This window comes from Heptranchias perlo, chromosome 31 (assembly GCF_035084215.1).
Source record: "Heptranchias perlo isolate sHepPer1 chromosome 31, sHepPer1.hap1, whole genome shotgun sequence".
NCBI lineage: Eukaryota > Metazoa > Chordata > Chondrichthyes > Hexanchiformes > Hexanchidae > Heptranchias > Heptranchias perlo.
In genome coordinates this window covers 21,864,468-21,886,149 of record NC_090355.1, presented here as the reverse complement: position 1 = coordinate 21,886,149, position 21,682 = coordinate 21,864,468, and the positions used below count along the sequence as shown (strand labels likewise).

Sequence of the window (21,682 nt, the reverse complement as noted above, 5' to 3'; positions counted from 1 at the left end):
AACTCCCGTCCAAAGAGCCAATGAGAGAGCCGCGTGACGTGTGTAACCGGGTTAATCTTAAAAGGGGAAAACCGGCCATTAACAAGAGATCGGGAAGTATTAACGATAGTCGAGTGACGAGTTAAAGGCCTCAACCGGCGACATCAACGGGCGGCCGGTGTGTTGTGGCTGGCGGTTTAGATACCGGAAACGCGTCATTGGCCCGGGGCCCGCTCAGTCAGTGTCCCAAAATGGCGCCTCTGGACCTGGATAAGTATGTGGAGATAGCTCGGCAGTGCAAATACCTCCCGGAAAATGACTTGAAGGTAACGTGTTTCTCCTTTTATTAACTTTCTTTCTTGTCCTTGTTTTGTTAAATCTATTACACTCCTTGGTCCGCACGTAAATTTGTAGCGGCGCAGTGGGAGCTGTCAGGACTACAAATTTAGGCGGTATTTTTGTAGTTTGGGGCCTTTGGTCTTGTATATCAAGTTCTGCAGGACTTGTGCACTCTGGGGTTTGATTTAAATATAATGTGGGAGAAGTGGACCCCTTAGGACTATTTTGGGTCGATCATTACAGCGGCACTGGGCTAACCCAATGCCACTGGAACAAAAACATCACAAGTGCCGAGCCCTCCCGGAGGAGGGCACCACTAATACATGACTAGCATAAGTGGTCAGTCCAAACTGGGATGCGCACAAATAACAAACAACGAAATCATCTGGTTTGTTTAATCAGCGATACAATTAACGTCCTGTGGTGCCCACTGGTCCCGGAAGAAGTGAATCCCTTAGAAAAGATGGAAGGGATGCGGTTGGAAAACGTTCTCAGGTTTTTCGTTCAGTTGCGAGATTTTGTCTTGTCACTTTGAGAATGTTTAACCAGACAGTAAAATCCAATCCACGTTCGAGCTATTAGCTTCTGTTTTAATTGATTCGAAATAATTTTACTATATGTTGAATCCAAAAGAGGCTGTCGTGTTAATGTTTTGGTTGCAACAGGGCTGGAAAGCTTTCAAAGTTGACTTGTGGAATGGTTTGAGTTCTTCAAAAATGTTCTGATGATGAGCCAATACTGCAGTTTTTAAAAAAAAACTTGCAACTATTGATTTAAATGGTTTAAGTATTTGGGAAAATGTTTCACAAAACCAGTGTAACAACAACTACTTGCATTTATATAGCATCTTGTAATGTAGTAAAGCATCGCAAAGTGCTTCACAGGAGTGTAATCTGACAAAAATTAACACTATCGTTGGTTTTTGTATGGTAAGTTTCAATAGCTGGCTTTATCAAGCCTCCCCCACCCCTCAACCCCCTAACCATGCAACCTCCTGGAAGAGGTGAGAAAAAATTGAGGCCAATTTTGAAAAAACATTGGAAATTCCCTTCAGAATCCCTCTAGCTGCCTGCGGAGGTCCATAACTCGTAATCACAGCTAACTAGCAACTTGCCTTCTATATAACTGGACATGCCCTCATTAGAAAGGAACTTGACAAGTGTCTACAGTTCTTTACTCAGGAAATCAATACCCACTGGATGTTTTGATAGTCTGTTCCAGATGGTAAAGACTGTGAAATGAATATTTCCTGGCATCTATCCCAGTGTGGTCCAATGGAAGTTGTTGATTTAGCCACAGGTGTGGTTACAGTGACACTATTTTAGCCACATGCACTAATTCTCGTGGAAAATATCTTGTATACGCTCATACAGTAAAGGTGAATGTACTTCACAGGTGTCTATTTACTTAACAAATATCTACCACCAATCGGTAACCAAGAAAATAAAACACTGATCGATCAGAAAACACTTGCACACTCTTTTTTGTCTTGCCATTTTGCCAACAAACGCACAAAAAGTTAGAAGGACATGTGCTACACAGTGGGAATATGAGTATTGAGATCAAATGCCTAACGATGCTGTCTTTTTAAAAAAAAATTTATGTACTAATCAGAAATGTTATTAACTACTTCTGGATTCCCAGTTAGCCACACTAGTGGTCTCTAGTCCTCTCATCCCTATTCATTTCAAATTATCTATCCGTGGACTGAGTCCACTCCCTTCATTTCAAAAACCTCAATCATATTCTCTGTTTAATCTTGCATTTCTCTAAATATCCTGAACTCTTGGAGCCTTTCGTCACAACTAAGAGCCCTTAAGCTAGGTATCATTCTTGTTGTCCTCCTTTGCACCTCCTTTCATCATTTGCAGAGACCAAAATTGGACACATTACTCCCAAAAGCAGACGTACCAATGCCTTGTATAGTGCTCTTTGGTTTATACTTGATGGTTCCAGCAAATCCTGCCCAAAAACCCTGTTTGCTTCCCTATAGCCACATCACACAGCTTGTGCATCTTCAGTGAGCGATCAGCTATTGCACCCAGATCTCTTTCTTAACCCATTACCTTAAGCAAGTGCCCCTGCATGGTATAAATATGCTTGGAGTTTCCCAACATAAATGCATGACCACATTGTAGGACATCTACTAGACATTAGCCCATTAATGGCTTCATCTAAATCATAGCAACAGGAGTAGGCCATTCGGCTCCTTGAACCTGTTCCTCCATTCTATTACGTTGTTGCTGATCTATACGTCAACTCCATTTACTCGCCTTTGATCCATATCCCTTGATACCCTTACCAGATCATTAACTAAAATGGTGAACAGCAACAAACTCCACTGTGACAAGGTTCAATTCACGACCACTCTCATTAATTACAGCCCTCTGCATCCAAGTTTTCCAGCATCATATTTGTCCTATAATAACATACAAACAAAATTTTTCCCGGGGCCCACTATGTAGTGCTTTACAGAATCTTATAGGATAGAAGGAGGCCATTTGGCCCATCGTGCCTGTGCTGGCTCTTTGAAAGAGCTATCCATTTGGTCCCACTCTGCTGTTCTTTCCCGATAGCCCTGCAAATTTTTATTTTTCAAGTATATATCAAATTCTTTTTTGACAGTCACAATTTAATCTCACAGGAGGTTGGTGAACAAAGCTAGAGCACATGGAATTGGGTGTAATATACTGGCATGGATTGAGAATTGGTTAACAGACAGATAGAAAACAGGGTAGGAATAAATGGGTCTTTTTCAGGTTGGCAGACTGTGACTAGTGGGGTACCACAGGAATAGGTGCTTGGGCCCCAGGTATTCACAATCTATATATCAATGATTTGGATGAGGGGACCAAATGTAATATTTCTAAGTTTGCTGGCAACATAAAACTGGGTGGGAATGTGAGTTGTGAGGAGGATGCAAAGAGGCTTCAAGGGGATATAGACAGGCTAAGTGAGTGGGCAAGAACATGGCAGATGGAATATAATGTGGAAAAATGTGACGTTATCCACTTTGGTCGGAAAAACAGAAATACAGAGTTTTTTTAAATGGTGAGAGATTGGGAAATGTTGATGTTCAAAGGGACCTGGGTGTCCTTGTACATGAGTCGCAGAAAGCCTTTATTACAAGATGATTGAGTACAGGAGTAAAGATGTTTGACTGCAATTATATAGGGTCTTGGTGAGACCGCACCTGGAGTATTGTGTTCAATTTTGGTCTCCTTACCTAAGAAAGGATATACTTGCCATAGAGTGAGTGCAACGAAGGTTCACCAGATTGATTCCTGGGATGGCGGGATTGTCATATGAGGAGCGATTGAGTAGATTAGGCCTGTATTCTCTAGAGTTTAGAAGAATGAGAGGTGATCTCATTGAAACATACAAAATTCTTACAGGGCTTGACAGGGTAGATGCAGGGAGGATGTTTCCCCTGGCTGGGGAATCTAAAACCTGGGGTCACAGTCTCAGAATAAGGGCTAGGCTATTTAGGACTGAGATGAGAAATTTCTTCACTGAAGGTGGTGAATCTTTGGAATTCTCTACCCCATGGGCTGTGGAGGCTCAGTCATTGAGTATATTCAAAACCGAGATCGATAGATTTCTAGATATTAAAGGCATCAAGTGATATGGGATAGTGCAGGAAAATGGCATTGAGGTAGAAGATCATCCATAATCTTGTTGAATGGTGGAGCCGGCTCATGGGGCCGGGTCCTGCTCCTAATTCTGAGGTAATCTGCTTTTAGGTAGTATGTTATAGGTCACAACTCACTACGTTTTAAAAAAAAATGTCTCCTCATCTCTTTCCCCCTGCCCTGGTTCGTTTGCCAATTATCTTAAATCTGTATTCTCTGGTTACTGACCCTCCTGCTAGTGGGAACAGTTTCTTCCTATATCAAAACCCGTCAGAATTTGAACCTCTATTAAATCTCCCCATAACCTTCTTTTGCTTCTCCAGTCTATCCACATAACTGAAGTCCCTCGTCCTTGGTACCATTCGAGTTAATCTCCTCTGCACCCTCTCCAAGACCTTGACATCCTTCCTAAACTGTGGTACACAGAATTGGACACAATACTCTTGCTGAGGCTGAACCAGTGATTTATAAAAGTTTAGCAGAACTTCCTTGTTTTTGTACCCTATGCCTCTATTTATAAAGCCAAGGATCCCATGTGCTTTTCTATCAACGTCCTGCCACCATCTAAGATATATGTATGTGAACTCCCAGGTCTCTCTCTTCCAACAACCTCTTTAAAATTGTGCCATTTAGTTTATATTGCTTCTTCTCATTCTTCCTTCCAAAATTAATCATTTCATACTTCTCTGGATTAGATGATTGACATCAAGCCAGCATTTGACCGATTGTGGCACCAAGGAGCCCTAGTAAAATTGAAGTCAATGGGAATCGGGGGGGGAAAACTCTCCAGTGGCTGGAGTCATACCTAGCACAAAGGAAGATGGTAGTGGTAGTTGGAGGCCAATCATCTCAGCCCCAGGGCATTGCTGCAGGAGTCCCTCAAGGCAGTGTCCTAGGCCCAATCATCTTCAGCTGCTTCATCAATGACCTTCCCTCCATCATAAGGTCAGAAATGGGGATGTTCGCTGATGATTGCACAGTGTTCAGTTCCATTCGCAACCCCTCAGATAATGAAGCACTCCGTGCCCGCATACAGCAAGACCTGGACAACATCCAGGCTTGGGCTCATAAGTGGCAAGTAACATTCGCGCCAGACAAAGACCATCTCCAACAAGAGAGTGTCTAACCACCTCCCCTTGACATTCAACGGCATTACCATCGCCGAATCCCCCGTCAACATCCTGGGGGTCACCATTGACCAGAAACTTAACTCGACCATCCATATAAATACTGTGGCTCCAAGAGCAGGTCAGAGGTTGGGTATTCTGCTGCGAGTGACTCACCTCCTGACTCTCCAAAGCTTTCCACCATCTACAAGGCACAAGTTGGGAGTGTGATGGAATGCTCTCCACTTGCCTGGATGAGTGCAGCTCGACACCATCCAAGACAAAACAGCCCACTTGATTGGCACCCCATCCACCACCCTAAACATTCACTCCCTTCACCACCGGCACACAGTGGCTGCAGTGTGTACCATTCACAGGATGCACTGCAGCAACTCGCCAAGGCTTCTTCGACAGCACCTCCCAAACTTGCGGCCTCTACCACCGAGAAGGACGAGAGCAACAGGCACATGGGAACAACGCCACCCGCACGTTCTCCTCCAAGTCACACACCATTTCACCGGTCTATGTCCTCTTGAAGTCTGCTGCTATCCCTCTCACTGTTAGCTGCATTTCCAAGTTTTTTGTGTTATCTGCAAACTTTGAAGTTATGCCTCCTATACCCAAGTCCAGCTCATTAATATATATCAAAAAGGGCTGTGATCTTAATACCGACTCCTGGGGACACCACTGTTTATTTCTCTCCTGTGTGATGACCAACTGTTCACCACTACTCTCCGCTTTCTGTCTCTTTGCCAATTTTGTATCTATGATACGACTGTCCCTTTAATCCCATGGGCTTCGATTTTGCTAACAGGTCTCTATTATGTGGCACTTTCTCAAACGCCTTTTGAAAGTCTGTATACACAGCATCATCTGCACTACTTTCATCATCCTCCCTGTTACTTAATTGAAGAACAATCTAAATTTTAGGAGGAAATTAAGGTGTATAACATATAAATAGGATACCAGCATACCAGTCACTTCCTCAAAGAATTCATCAGGTTCATGAGGCAGAACCTATGTTTCCAGACCTATGCTGATAATCCCTAATAACTGCTGGATATCCCGATGGTTATAGGTGGGAATGACCTGCAAGGCAACCATTCTGCTTATATCACTAGATGGGACAGCTGAATTGGGATAATTTATAGATGTCATAAAGCCAGTTCAGTAATTTAACCTAGTCTTGATGTTTGTATTCCAATATTTAATTGTGTGACCAAATTCTTTTGCTGAAATATCAATTACATGTGATGTAAACAAATGCAATAAACTAATGGTGTGATGGATGGATAATAAAAGTTTCTTTTGGGGCTCCCTCAATGCCTCTGCTGCCCCTCTCTGTGAGCGGCTGAGTGTAGACTAGGAAGATCCCAAGTTCATTCTTCTAGTTTGTGCACAGTTAGCTAATTTCAATTGGAACAGCTGCAATTAGCTTCAGTACTCCTGGGTAATAGAGGGAAAAATCAGTCATCGTTCTCACTCCTATTCCATGTCCAGCAGCCCCTGCTGCAAACGCTTGTGTGCCAATATTGGGTGTGGACTCAGCTGCGATGGCCTACCGACATTGACTGTCGAGGGTCACATGCGATTGTCGTTTTGGAAGTCGATGGTTTTGGGAGGTGAGAAAATTGGTGGAGAAAGGTTGAATTTAAAACAATGGCTTGCACCATCCTTACTAAAAGGGTGGGTGTCTACTCCCAGATCTCCACCAATGGTGGCTCGGTGGTGTGTGAGCAGACTGATGACTGGCCCTACTCAGTTCAGAAGCTTTTCGCACTCCTGCATTATGGCACACAAGATTGAGACTTCAGGATCAGCCATTAACCCATATTGTATCATGCAATGGAGCAGAATGTTGATGTTCTGACATTGCACTGTCCAAAAATCACTGTAGAGTTGAGACTAAATTTCTTGGCACAGAGGGTATGTTTTTTATGATTTGCGTAGGGGCAACTTCAAGTAAGTGTGTACCATGCAAGATTGCGTGCTCAAGGCTGCTGAGCAAGAGAAGTACCTGGGCATCAAAAGTGTCAATGGAGGTCCATGAGAAATGCCACGAGGCAATTGTAAAAGCAAATAGGGTGTTAGGATGTATTGCAAGAACATTAAATATAAAACTGTTATTACAATAATACTGTCATTCCTCCAAATCAGGCCTTGGTCAGGCCACATCAAGAATATTGTCTCTTTTTGGTGCCTTACATTCTGGGGGATGAGGTGGCCATTAGATTGATAACTGCAACATGCGTGTCAGTTATATTACTGGACTAGTAATGCAGATGTCTGGACTAATAATCCGGAGAACATGGTGGTTTGAGAATATGAATTCTGAATTCGGGGGGGGGGGGGAAAAAATCTGTGACTGTGAAGCTGTTTTTTATTGTAATAATCCAACTGATGCCCCTTGGGGTGGGAATCATGCTATCCTTAGCCTGCCTGGCCTATATGTAACTTCAGTTCCACATCAACGTGGTTGACACTTAACTGCCATATGTAGTGACCTAGCAACCCACTCCGTTGTGTCAATAGGGTAATAAATACCAGCTTTGCCAATGATGCTTACATCCCGAGAATGAATTTTAAAAAAAAAACTAAATTGGCGCATTTTTTTTTCTCTCTGGTGTTGTCTCTCCAGGAGATGATGTGGGGAAGAAGGGATGTTGGTGGATACTGTGCAGAAGTTACACCATGCCAGGATGGGACTGGCTTGATGGATCAGCTGGTCTTTATCTGTCCTTTTTCGTACGTTCGGAATTTAAAAAAAACACTCTGCACTGGAGAAATGCTTTTCCTTCTCCATCTGCGCTGGATTTCTGTTCTATTGAGAGGATTGTGCAGTTTACTTAAAATGATGCAAGTGAGCAACCTGCAGTCCCCACAAGACCTAGAAATCTATCCTGTTTAGTTTGCTGCTTATGCTGTTAGTAAATTGTACGGTGAAGCTTTTGTTTGAAACTGAGCGCTTGTTGGAATGGAGAAAATCACTACGTGTTGTAAATGTTATGGGCAGAAGTAGTGCAAACCAACTGAAATCATACTTGCTTAATGATGCAAATTACAATTATAAATTTTGCATAATGAACAGCTTGAATTTAAGGCTGTGGGACCACTACCAGGCTTAGGAGAATCATAGAAAAGTTACATGCTCCCTATACCTTTTTTGCTATTCTGACAGGGGCTTGTTAAATTGCTTCACTTGTGCTAATTGTAGCTCTAGCCAGCGATGCTGAGTTTCTCAAAGTCAGTATCACTTCACAAATGTTCTTATGCGTACGTGGTTGTGCATGTTTAGGTGTGACCTGCTTTTCCTGGCAATGCACTTTAAAATCTAGTTCTTAGTATCGGCTTTTCTCTGACCTTATACTGGACATCAATATGGTATGGCATGCATAGCAGCAATGTGTTATACGCAACATTGATTTTGTAACAAATTGGTATAAGTACTGCTATGAGAGTGGAAATGAATAGAGAAATGCTGGGGAATGTTGTGGATTTGTGTTTTACAGTTCAACTACCTTATTTGAATTTAGTACATTTTATACTTTCAATGCCAAATTTCCAGTTTTTTTTTAAATGTCAGCATCTTCAGCTTTTGAGGTTTGCTACAGGCTAACATTTAACACACCACTTAAATGTATTGACCACTTCCTTACTGCGCACAAGGAGATATATCAGATGCAGGATAACACATATGATGATAATGGATTGTGCTATTGATTCATTTTTGCATGTTGTCCAACTGCTTTTAGTAATGCAAAGCAATTTTACATATTTTGCCTCTAGCTGGTAACTTCCTTTTACATAGGAACAAAAATACTGGTGCTGTCCCCAATTAGATATTTACTTTCTCATTCATCATGCCTCTTCAATTGCTTATAGTTCTGCTTTAACCCCAGGAGAATACAGGCAAGTGGTAGAAATTCTGATGGTTGGTTACATTTATGGAGAAGATGAGTTTTTTATTGTCTTGTAAACTAATGTTACTAAATATTTTCAATAATGGACAAAAATCCTCTGGGCTAGTTAATGACTACTTTTTCTCTTTACTGTGTGGTTTATGTTTACAGCTTGAGCTCATCCAAAACTCTACCCGTTTACCTACCTCGCACCAAGTCCTGTTAACCCATCACCCCTTTGCTCGCTGACCAACATTGGCTCCCGCTGGGAATGCCTCAGTTTTAAAATTCTCATCCTTGTTTTCAAATCCCTCCATGACCTCGCCCCTCCCTACCTCTGTAACCTCCTCCAGTCCTACAATCCTCTGAGATGTCTGCACTTCTCCAATTCTTGTCTGTTATGCCAGGTAGCTATCCACTCGAGTTTCAGGGACATTCTTGGGTTTGTAGCTTTTTTCCTTGCTCATGTTTTAAAAAAAATTTTTTACAAGTCAGATTTTTGTGCATTCTACTTTGTCTAAGATTATAAATGTTAGAAAACTAAAGGGTTTATTTTAGTGGATGAAGGAAGATTAGTTGTAAGGCACTTATTGAATCATGCTTCCCAATTTGTTTATGTTGGTTCTGGTGCACAAAATGGATGCATTTTGATGACTTTCCTATCAAAGCTCTCTAAAACAGATGAAGATTATTCAAGTTTTTTTATAAAAACAAAACTTTATTTCCAGTCAGCTGCTTTATTTTTGTTTATATTGCTTTCTGTGCTTTTGTACGCTACAATGTTTACTTGGAGTTGAAATAAGTAGTCATGAAGGTGTGATGTAATATCGCATTGGAGCACCAGGATAGCTCTGCTACTGCAAGAGGTGATGATTGGCCGGAGAGGGGGGTGTGCGGCTGTTGAGACTAGAGCAGTCGCTCCATGTTACAGTCACTGCCATCTCTAGTACCAGTAGGGGTCTGGAAGATTTCCTGCAGTGAAGACTAAGAAAATGTAGATGCCTCATGTTTTCAAAATGGGCATTTGGTGATTCCCTGTAAAGGAGATTGTTGGTGGGGGGGGGGGGGGGGCAATGGGAGACCACAGTTTATTAACCAGCCATGTTGCAGATGTTTTAGTAAGTCAAGAAATGCTCTTTTAATACTTACTTTGTTAGACAGATAATTAACACCATTGTCCTTAGGAGTTAAGAATTGCAGTTACGTAATTCTGAAGAAAATGTGTAGTAGCTTTGTAAATTTTATCTCCAAGCAGGACCCTTGGCGGAATAGGCAGACTGTAGAAATTGACAACCATTCGCACTGTCCATTGAGCCCATAACTATATTGAGTGGTTATTGATTGACCTGCTATTTTTCGGAGCATGTGTATTTGACTTTCTTTAGAAATTTGGTGGTTTTAACTTTATTGATTGAAGTAATTTATTTTATCCTTTAGCGACTGTGTGACTATGTATGTGACTTGCTTTTGGAAGAGTCTAATGTTCAGCCAGTATCTACACCAGTGACTGTCTGTGGGGACATACATGGACAGGTGAGTTTATTTTACGTTGATACGAAGTTTAATCTTTTGTTCCTCGAAGTGCAGCTACTCCAGGCTGACAATAACTGACTTCAGAAATGTATAGCTGCTTAACAATTTTTAATTATGCTTTGAATCTACTTCTTAAATGCTAATTTAGAATTTCCCTCTTCAATACGAGCCAGGCTGCAGCCGTATGTTTAATTTAGAGCTGAAAATAGTGGCTTCTTCATGTTACATTGGGGACTATGGTTGGTGCAGATCTGTTTTTAAGTTGGGTTCATTTTGGTTTTTGTATAATATGCAGTCCCTAAAGGTGATTTCTATAAACTTATGCATGGTATTTTGCATTATCAAGGTGGGGATATTGGTGCTTAGGAATGGAATATTTTCTATTTTGGTTGCTTTATTCTAGAAGAGTTTCTCCAATGCACCAATGTGATATTTTTCCTTAACAGCCATCCTTTGGACTCTGAGTGGGGTTGTTGAATTCAGGGGAATTTTATGCTGTTGCTCCACACTTGTCATCCCATCAGTCTGAGCTGGATTTCAGCAGGGTCGCCAGAGTCCAGTGCCTAACCCACCAAACAAACCAATGACTGCCTCCTTATTCCACAAAACAGAAGTTATGTTCCTAGTCATACTTGCACTCGTGTTCTGATAGGAGTAAACATTCAAATGTTCTTTGCAATCATTGGGGTTACTGCTGTGCACATCTAATTCTAATAACTACATTTAAAAGCTGACTGGTACCCTGGAGAATGAGTTTTACAGAAATTCTACAGGTTGCATCATGTAGAAAGCTAACTAACTGTTTAGCTTTGTGTTAGCACAGTTCGTAATTTGATTGGATGCAGAAAGCCCAGAGGAGTATTGAAAGTGCAGGGGTGAAATTAAAAAGGAAATTAGGAAAGCAAAGAGAGGGTATGAAAAAATATTGGCCAGCAAAATCAAGGAAAATGCAAAGATGTTTTATAAATACAGAAAGAGTAAGAGAATAACTAAGGAAAGGATAGGGCCTATTAGAAACCAAAAAGGCAACCTATATGTGGAGGCAGAAGAGGTGGGTATGGTTCTTAATGACTACTTTGAGTCTGTCTTCACAAAAGAGGGGGATGATGCAGAGATTGTCGTTGTGTGAAATATTGGACGGGGTTAACATAGTGAGAGAGGAAGTATTAAAGGGTTTAGAATCTTTGAAAGTAGATCAATCGCCAGGCCCAGATGAAATGTATCCCAGGCTGTTAAGAGATGCAAGAGAGGAAATAACGGAGGCTCTGACCATCTTTTTCCAATATTCCCTGGCTACAGGCGTGCTGCCGGAGGATTGGAGGACTGCTAACGTTGTACTGTTGTTCAGAAAGGGAGAAAAGGATAGACAGAGTAATTATAGGCCAGTCAGTCTAATCTCAGTGGTGGGCAAATTATTGGAATCAATTCTGAGGGACAGTATAAATCATCATTTAGAAAAGCACGGGTTAATCAAGGACAGTCAGCATGAATTTGTTAAGGGAAGGTAGTGTCTGACTAACTTGAATGACTTTTTTGAGGAAGTAACAAGGAAGGTAGATGAGGGTAATGTGTTTAGTGTAGACTTTGTGGATTTTAACAAGGCTTTCGACAAGATCCCTCATGGCAGACTGGTCAAAAAAAGTAAAGGCCCATGGGATCCAAGGGAAAGTGGCAAGTTGGATCCAAAATTGGCTCAGTGGCAGGAAGCAAAGGGTAATGGTCGACTGGTGTTTTTGTGACTGGAAGGCTGTTTCTATTCAAGTTCCACAGGGCTCAGTACCAGGTCCCTTGCTTTTTGTGGTATTTATTCATGATTTGGACTTGAATGTAGGGGGCATGATCAAGAAGTTTGCAGATGATCCAAAAACTGTCCCTCAGAATTGATTCCAATAATTTGTCCACCATCGAGGTTAGACTGATCAGGTGGGCAGAAAAGTGGCAAATGGAATTCAATCTGGAGAAGTGTGAGGTGATGCATTTGGGGAGGGCATACAAGGCAAGGGAATACAAATATAAAAGGGAGGATACTGAGAGGCATCGAGGAAGAGAGGGACCTTGGCGTGCATGTCAACAGATCCCTGAAGGTAGCAGGAAATGTAGATAAGGTGGTTAAGAAGGCATACGGGATACTTTCCTTTATTAGTCAAGGCATAGAATATAAGAGCAGGTTAGAACTGTATAAAACACTAGTTAGGCCACAGGTTGAGTACTGTGTACAGTTCTGTTCACATTACAGGAAAGATGTGATTGCACGAGAGAGGGTACAGAGGAGATTTACAAGGATGTTGCCAGGGCTGGAGAATTTTAGCTATGAGAAAAGATTGGATAGGATGGGGTTGTTTTCTTTGGAACAAAAGAGGCTGAGGGGATGTTTAATTGAGGCATATAAAATTATGACTGGACTAGATAGAGTGGATACGGAGGACCTATTTCCCTTAGCAGAGGGGTCAGTGACCAGGGGGCATAGATTTAAAGTAATTGGTAGAAGGATTAGATGGGAACTGAGGAGAAATTTGTTCACCCAGTGGGTGGTGGGGGTGTGGAACTCACTGCCTGAAAGGGTGGTAGAGGCAGAAACCCTCAACCCATTTTAAAACGTCCATGGATGTGCACTATAAGTGCCCCAACATACAGGGCTAAAGATGACAGGCCAGATGATGGAGAAGAGGGTGACTGTCTCTGGTTCAGATGTTTTTCTCTTCTGTCTCTCCCTGTCTTCCAGTGTTTTATATATTTTGTCCAGGTAGCACTTGACAGATGAGATTTGATCTGCATAAGCATATCAAGGTGATTTTCTTTCAAACTGTTTTGTGATTTCATTTTTATATTATTCATAAGGCTGAAGCTGGAAGTGGGATTAAGCTGGCGAGCTCTTTTCGACCGGCACAAATACGATGGGCCGAATGGCGGCCTCCTGTGCCATAACTTTCTATGAGTTGTGATGTGCAGGATATAGGTGTTGAAGTAATGGGGATATCCAGAACTAATGTTTACTGAAGTAGTGGTCAGGGAAATGTCTATGGATGTCATTTATATGGACTTCCAGAAGGTACTTTCGGTGAAGTCCCCCATAAGAGACTGTTAGCTAAAGTCGAAGCTTGTGGAATTGAGGGCAAATTATTGACCTGGTTCGGAAATTGACTGAGGAGCAGGAGACAGAGAGTCGCGATAATGGGCAAGTGCTCAAATTGGAAGGATGTGACGAGTGGTGTCCTACAGTGATCTGTGTTGGGGCCTCAGCTATTCACTATATTCATTAACGACTTAGATGACTGGATAGAGAGCCACATATCCAAGTTTGCCGATGTCAAGCAGCAGTGTGGATGGAAGCATAAAATACAGAGATTTTAATAGATGAAGTGAATAGGCAAAACTGTGACAAATGGATTTCAGTGTAGGCAAGTGTGAGGTCATCCACTTTGGACCTTAAAAGGATAGATCAGAGTACTTTCTAAATGGTGAAAAGCTCAAAACAGTGGATGTCCAAAGAGACTTGGGGGTCCATGTACATAGATCATTAAAATGTCATGGACAAGTACAGAAAAGAATGCAGGCCTTTATGTATAGAGGACTACGATACAATTTGGCAGAAGTTATGCTGCAGCAATACAAAGCCCTGGTTAGACCACACCTGGAGTACTGTGTTCAGTTCTGGGCACCGCACCTTAGGAAAGATATACTGGCCTTGGAGGGAGTGCAGTGTAGATTTACTCAAATGATACCTGGACTCCAAGGGTTAAACTAGGGTTGTTATTGCCTGGAATTTAGATTAAGGGGTGATCTGATCGAAGTTTTCAAGATATTAAGGGGGACGTATCGGGTAGATAGAGAGAAATGATTTCTGCTGTTTGGGGAGTCTATGACTAGGGGACATAGCCTAAAAATTAGAGCCATGATTTTCAGGAGTGCAGTTAGGAAACACTTCTACATGCAAAGGATGATAGAAGTTTGGAACTTTCTTCTGCAATCGGCAGTTGATGCTAGCTCAATTGTTAATTTTAAATCTGAGATTAAGATTTTTTTTTTGTTAACCAAAGGTATTAAGGGAGATGGGGCGAAGGTGGCTATATGGAGTTCGGTTACAGATCAGCCAGGATCTCATTGAATGAATGGCAGCTAAATGGCCAACTCCTGTTCCTATGTTCCGCTATTAATTCCTTTTGTTTTTGCAATGGACTTTATGTTCAGAATGTGCAATATGTTCAACTTCTTGACAAATTTTTAATGTTTTGCAGTTTTATGACTTGGGTGAGCTGTTCAGAACTGGAGGTCAGGTTCCTGACACAAATTATATTTTTATGGTAAGGATGTGTTTGTAAGATATTGAACCATAAATTCTTTGAAGAGTTTTAAAACTCTTTTTTGTAAAAAGAGTTCAGTTGCAAAGTTTATTAAATGACTCTATGATCTTGGTGGTTGATATTGCATTTGTGTCTAAATTTGATCCAAAGGTTTTTGTAAGACCACATTATGAAAACATGAGGACTTGTTGGTATTAAATATGAAACAGAGGGGCTGTTAAATATGAACCTGAACATCAAAAATGAATGTTCAAACTGCATATTGCACCGTTTATTTCAAGTTTAAATTTGTGTATTGTTTCAAAATTATTTAGATACACAAAGTATAATAGCTGCCTGCCCAGATCATATATAAGTTATTGATTGCAGGACTAGTCCCATATTTCTCATGTTATACAAGTCCAAATATGTTTTTCTGAGCTTTGCTTCCTATTTACTTCCTACATATTTTTAAAAATCACTTGTGATACTAACATCATTGCCACTTTAACAGGGTGACTTTGTGGACAGAGGGTATTATAGTCTTGAAACTTTCACCTACCTCCTTGCATTGAAGGCGAAATGGCCTGATCGCATCACACTCCTCAGAGGAAATCACGAAAGCAGACAGATCACCCAAGTCTACGGGTTCTATGGTAATTAGTAAATAGATAGTTTTAACATGAGTGAAAAAATTGAGCGGGCTTTTTAAAGTTTTGGGGGGAAAGAAAACTTTAAAATTTCTTGATTCAAGCTTTTGTCAAATTCCAGTATTTTGAATGTTCAAAAAACTAAACATGGTTTGCTTTAACAGATGAGTGCCAAACAAAGTATGGAAATGCTAATGCTTGGCGGTACTGTACCAAAGTCTTCGACATGCTCACAGTAGCAGCTGTAAGTAGATATGTTTATGTTGAGAAATTGTGTGAAGTACTTGGGATGTATTCTATCAAAATTGAAAGTAAGGAGATTAGCACCCCTTGTACAAAAGAATTGTTAACACTAGGGGGCTCCACAGTAGTGAAACAGAATGGAACTTTGTTTGGCAAGAGTAACCTAAGCTGCTGGGATTTCTTGTGCTGAGGCAATTGACTTCTGTTTAGAGGTGCAGTACCACTCGTTTGTATTCAGAAGAAGACATCTTCTAAGTGAAGCTTAGCATTCCCTTTAATAATTAGAGTATTCCAGTTGGTTGCTGTAAATTCAACAAGTGCTCTTCTCACTGAACACTTCAAACATGAGTACATTTTTAAGGGTGAATGAGCAGATGTTGAATGTACAATAGTGTATTGGTGCATTCAGCAGTACTTTCTGGTAACTCCAGTATTTAGGGGATTGAGATACTTTTGAGATCAATGGAATTTTAAGTGTAACAGCTTACTTCAATATAGCTTCTGGTATTGTGATCAGTCAGTGTTTAAGATCTGACTGAGGTGTTGAAAATGATCAAAGGAAATGATAGTTTCTCTCTATCTATGCTATTTCCTCTGGTGGGGGAGTCCAGTACCAAAGGGCATAACCTTAAAATTAGAGTTAGGTCATACAGGGGTTATGTCAGAAAACACTTCTTGACACAAAGGGTAGTGGAATTCCACCCCCCACCCCCCACACAAAAAAAGCTGTTGTGGGTAGTTCAATTTAAAATTTCAAAAGAGAGATTTTTGTTCGGCAAGTGTATTAAGGATTACAGAATCAAGGTGGGTAGATGGAGTTATGATACAGATCAGCTATGATCTCATTGAATGTGGAACAGGCTTGAGGGGCTGAATGGCCTATTCCTGTTCCTCTGTGAACTTGCAAAAATCAATCGCTGTAATCCAAGTCTACTGTAGTTTTTAATTCTTTGGTCGTAAAAGGAGCATTTGCACTTCAAAGTGAAATTTGACATGCTGAAACAAGAGATTCCACAAGAAGGTCCATTGTTATGGCAGTCACTTTTCAGACCATCTGGGCTAATGTGCTGTTCCATGCACTGCCTGACAAATCTTGTCACAGAACAAGAATCTAAATGTAGGCTTTTAGTCATGGCTAGAAATAAAGAAATGCAGAGTTCTGCTCCATACTTTGTTCCAAGAATATTATGAATTAATGTTTGAGAAAGTTACCTGTAATTTTCATGAAGGAATAATCATTTTATGTAATGGAAGAATAAATAGAACTTAGACTTTCATTCAGTCAAAAACTGTAATGCAACCAAATTGATTACCATTTTTTCCACCATGTTATGTTGTCGTTTTTTTCTCATTGCTTTTTGTTTAAGATCCAGCCCAGATGGATGAACGTAGCTGTCCAAACCAATATCACTCAGTACCCTTAACAGTCAGTCTTAGCCTGGTTTGACCGGTTGTAGTTACACCACTGCTTGTGCCATCCCATTTCAGCCAGTAGGATCCAGTAGTGGAAATTGTAAAATTTCAAAATCTGGATGCGAGACACATGGACATGTGGAGGGAGATTACCCTGCATCTAACTTATGCTTTACTACTACTTGCACTTGTATGGTGGCTTCACCGTACCAAAACGTGCCAAGACACTTCACAAAAACGGGTTGAGGTGGATTGGGGGCTTGGAGAGGAATGGACAGGAGTTAGTAAAGGGAGGTGGCCGAAAGTGTGTTAAGACTGTTAGGAGGTTTTTAGCGTGGGGAGAGATGTAGCAAGGTGGAGGAGTTTTGGAGGAAAATTTCCAAGTGCATAATGGGATGGCTGAAAGTTCTGCCACACATGTCGGAGCAGAGGGAATGGCAAGGATGCACACTAGGCTGGAGTTAGCCCTGTGGAGGTGCATTCTGGGATGTATGGCTTAAAGTTGAACAATTAGGATCTCTAAGACTGGAGCAATTAATAAACTAGGACAGTGTTGTCCCATAGAAATTGCTGATGAGCAGCAGGTGTAGCAGTGTAATACCGTTTTAGTCACATGCACTAACTTTGGTAAAAAGAAATTCCTTCCATACACTCATGATACAGTTAAATGTAATTCATGTGTGCATTTACTTAACATATACAAACCAATATAGATAAGTGTGGACATGGATGATGGGTCAGGGAGGCTTCCAAGGCTTTGTTCTCCTCTCCCTCCAGGGTTCAAAGCAACTGAAAATTCAGATTTTGGTTCCATCAGCATAAAACTGTACTTAAGCTTTTTTGCTGTAAAACACACATTGAAGCCAGGGTAATCTCCCTCCACATGTATTAATATATACTTTTGTGTGCATAAATTTTTTTCAAATTTCTTAGTACCATGCTTTGGAAATCGTACATTATACAGAACAATTAATTCACAATACAAAGTTTTTAAAAAATGGGCTGATAATTTGAACCCTTTTTAAAAGCGCTATTTCTCACTGAAGTCGAAGGTGGTGACATCATTCCTGCCTTAAAGTGGCCATGCTCACCCCCCCCCCCACCCAAATCAATGAAAACCTGATTGATGCCCTCACTCCAGGCTTGACTTCTCCAATGCTCTCCAGGCCAGCCTCTGCAGATCCACTGTACATAACTCCTCGAATTCTAATGCACACATCCTATTCCATACAAAGTCCCACTCACCTATCACTTCTGCTCACATCAGCCTGAAATGGCTCCCCTACCCCCAGTGCAGCAACTTCAAAATCCTTATCCGAGTTCTCTTGTCCAATACATTGGCCACTAGTCATGTGGCTAATTGGGAAATCAGATGCATTTCTGATTAGTTAATTAAAATAAAAAGAGTAATGGACACCACTATTGGACATGTTATCTCAGTTCACACTTGCATGGCATATGCACATGTACAATGGATAAATCTGTTGCTTGTTTTTTTTTATACATACATTATGGACTTGGATATCGGGAGCACAATCTCAATTTGGCAACACGTAGGGAATTTAGCGAACAGTTTTATTTTTTAAAAAAAACTCGAGCACGTACTGTCAAGTGGGATGGGCGTACAGGTGGCTGATATAATTTAATGTGAAGTTAGTGCATTTTGGGGGGGAAAACGAGGAATGGGAATATATACTCAATGGAAAGACACTGAAGGATGTGGATAAACAGCTAGAAATTCCAAAACATAATTCTCCAAGTGATAGTACAGGTAGATAAAGCTACTTTTAAAAAGAAACCCTGCAGCATTTTGGACTTGATAATAAATAGGGGCATAAAGTACAGAAGAAATAAATTTGTATAAAAGATTGGTTAGACCATAGAATGCTAAGTGCAGTTTTGGGAACCCTGTTATCGAAAGGATGTTCAAGCCAGAGAGAGTGCACAGTGTAGATTGACCAGGATGATGCTCTGGCTGGGGAACTGTGTCCATGAGGAGACCTTTTCTTAATTGTATCCGTGATTTATATCAATTAGTGCTAATTGTATTCAAGTGGTGCATATCAATTTTGAACTCCCTCTTGTATCCATTTATAAGAGAGCTGATCTCGTGTGTGTGATGGGGGTTGTTGTATGGAGCTCTGAATAAAGGCTTGGAAGCAATTGAAGATCAGGCTCTGGTATTCCATCCTTCACCACCAGGCTATCTAATTTATTACATCTTTTGCGATATTGGGACTCAGCACTTGAGCAGAAAAGGTTAAAAGGAGATTTAACAGAAGTTTTTAAAATTCTGAAAGGTTTTGATAGTGAATAAAAGGTTATTTCCTTCAGTTATGGAATCAGTGAGAGGCCATTAATTTTACAATTGTCTTTGAGTGAGGAGAGAGGTTAGGAGAAATTTCTTCAATAACACTGGGTTGTTGCACAATGTAGTGCTTTGCATCAGTGAGTGATTTAAGGCAGAGGTTATTGCACTGTTTGAAGGGAAAATTGGATAAATATTTGATGCAGAGGAAGATACAGGACTATGGGGAGAGAGTGGGACTAGTTTTGGATTGCTCCAGCGAAGAGCCAGCACCGACATGATGGGTCGACTGGCTTCTTTGTTATCAATTTGTATGATTTTAGAGATAAATATACAGTATCTATACTTTGAGGATTAATTATTTCTGCCCCCACTTCCCCAGGCATTGTCGAGGCCATAATATTTTTATAGGGCATTTGATTACAAAGGCAATTAATTTGTGTTTTTCTGTATCAGTTGATAGATGAACAAATCTTATGTGTGCATGGTGGACTTTCTCCTGATATCAAGACTCTAGATCAGATCCGAACAATTGAACGTAACCAGGAGATCCCACACAAAGGAGCCTTCTGTGACCTTGTATGGTCAGATCCTGAGGATGTGGATACCTGGGCCATCAGTCCTCGGGGAGCAGGCTGGCTGTTTGGGGCAAAGGTTACAAATGAGGTAAGTGTCAAACTACAGACTCTCAATAAAGTGCTTCCATGTCTTGAAGAGTTATGCAATCTGAGTCTCACTACTGTATTTTATGGGTGGGAGACAAAGCCAATTTTTAAAAAATAACAGTATTAACTGTTATGCTTCACCAAAATACTTCTGAAGGTTAGAATATTTAGGTAAAACCATTGTTTCATACTTTCTGTTGTACGAAGTGTTTTTGTAACCTGGGTTTTGTTTGAAATTAGGAGACATGACTCTCAAAGGTTGTCTGGAGAAAATATTGAGCTGTCCAACAAAAGGGTCAAGTACTGATGGTTACAGGTGTATCACTACGATAACCATTCAGGATGACTCAAGGCCACTGGAGAGTTTTTTTCCCTTTTCCCTTTTCTCCCTCACCCCCCCACCAACCGAGGACCTCTGAAATCAACTGCACAAACCTTCATTGCTATTCTGGCTGAGATAGGTTGACTCAGCAGAGGACGTATATTAGACTTTCTGATCTATATGTATTGGCTACTTGTTGGAAAAGCTTATTGACTTTCAAGATTTTTTTCCCTCCTTCAAAATGTATTGGTGTCATTATGCACCATAAGTCTGATGACAACACTGCACGCACCTCTTGGTCTACAATGGGCACTACTTCAAACTTTCCTTTTAATTCAGTAATGGAACACCAAGTGGCTGTCTGCTCCTCTCTTCTGCTCTTCAACTTTGGTATTTGAACTAAATATAATAAATTTCAACCATGGGTATTTCCTTTCTAGATTATAACTTTTTTTGAAAACTTCTTTCTTTTTGTTTTGTAGTTTGTCCACATTAACAACCTGAAACTAATCTGCCGAGCACATCAGCTAGTTCACGAAGGATATAAATTCATGTTTGATGAGAAGTTGGTGACTGTGTGGTCTGCTCCTAACTATTGCTATCGTTGTGGAAATATTGCATCAATCATGGTCTTCAACAACGTAAACTCAAGGGAGCCAAAGCTATTTCGTGCAGTTCCAGATTCAGAGCGTGTAATTCCACCAAGAACAACAACACCCTATTTCCTTTAAAATATTTTTTGTTCTCGGTAAATTTTTTTCTTAAAATACAATGTGCACAATGGACTGTAAAAGATTCAAGATGTAGAATTTCAACCATTCTATCAAATATTTTAATTGCTAAATTGAATAAAGTGGTCTAAAGGGCTGCCTTTTTCTTTGTTTTTAATGCTAGCAGATATTGAGAAGCTGATTTATGTGCTCCAGTAATTAAAATTTGTACATTAAAATAATTGTATTGATCAGTTTTCAAATTTCATTGTATTTTAATATAGTAATATGGTGACTACAACTCTCATAGGTTAAAATATTGGAAATAAACTGCTTTATTATTAACTTGAATGTTTACTGCCCTTTCTGACTTTAATCAGTTAATGTGATTTTAAAGTTGCTGGGGAATGGTTCATTATTACAGAAGAGTGAATCAACTATCTATATACTGAAACATGAAGTCTTGTACATAATTAGACCATTAATGTGCAAACTGTGCATTTAGTGGTGCATGTTATTTAATACTGTTATTTATAGAACATTTATATTAAGACTCTAATTGTATCTGCTTTCAGTATTCTGAATATTTTGAAGCTTAGTAAC

General features: G+C 40.5%; 1 protein-coding gene across 1 annotated transcript; it reads left to right on the top strand.

Annotated features, from left to right (window-relative positions):
* The first annotated feature begins 38 nt into the window (after positions 1-38).
* ppp6c (protein phosphatase 6, catalytic subunit) lies at positions 39-21,424 on the top strand. The gene is made up of 7 exons (XM_067969718.1): positions 39-305; positions 10,393-10,488; positions 14,724-14,789; positions 15,283-15,424; positions 15,583-15,662; positions 19,839-20,048; positions 20,852-21,424. Exons 1-7 carry the CDS (start codon positions 231-233, stop codon positions 21,098-21,100), a joined length of 918 nt encoding a protein of 305 aa, XP_067825819.1. The 5' UTR covers positions 39-230; the 3' UTR covers positions 21,101-21,424.
* The last annotated feature ends 258 nt before the right edge of the window (positions 21,425-21,682 follow it).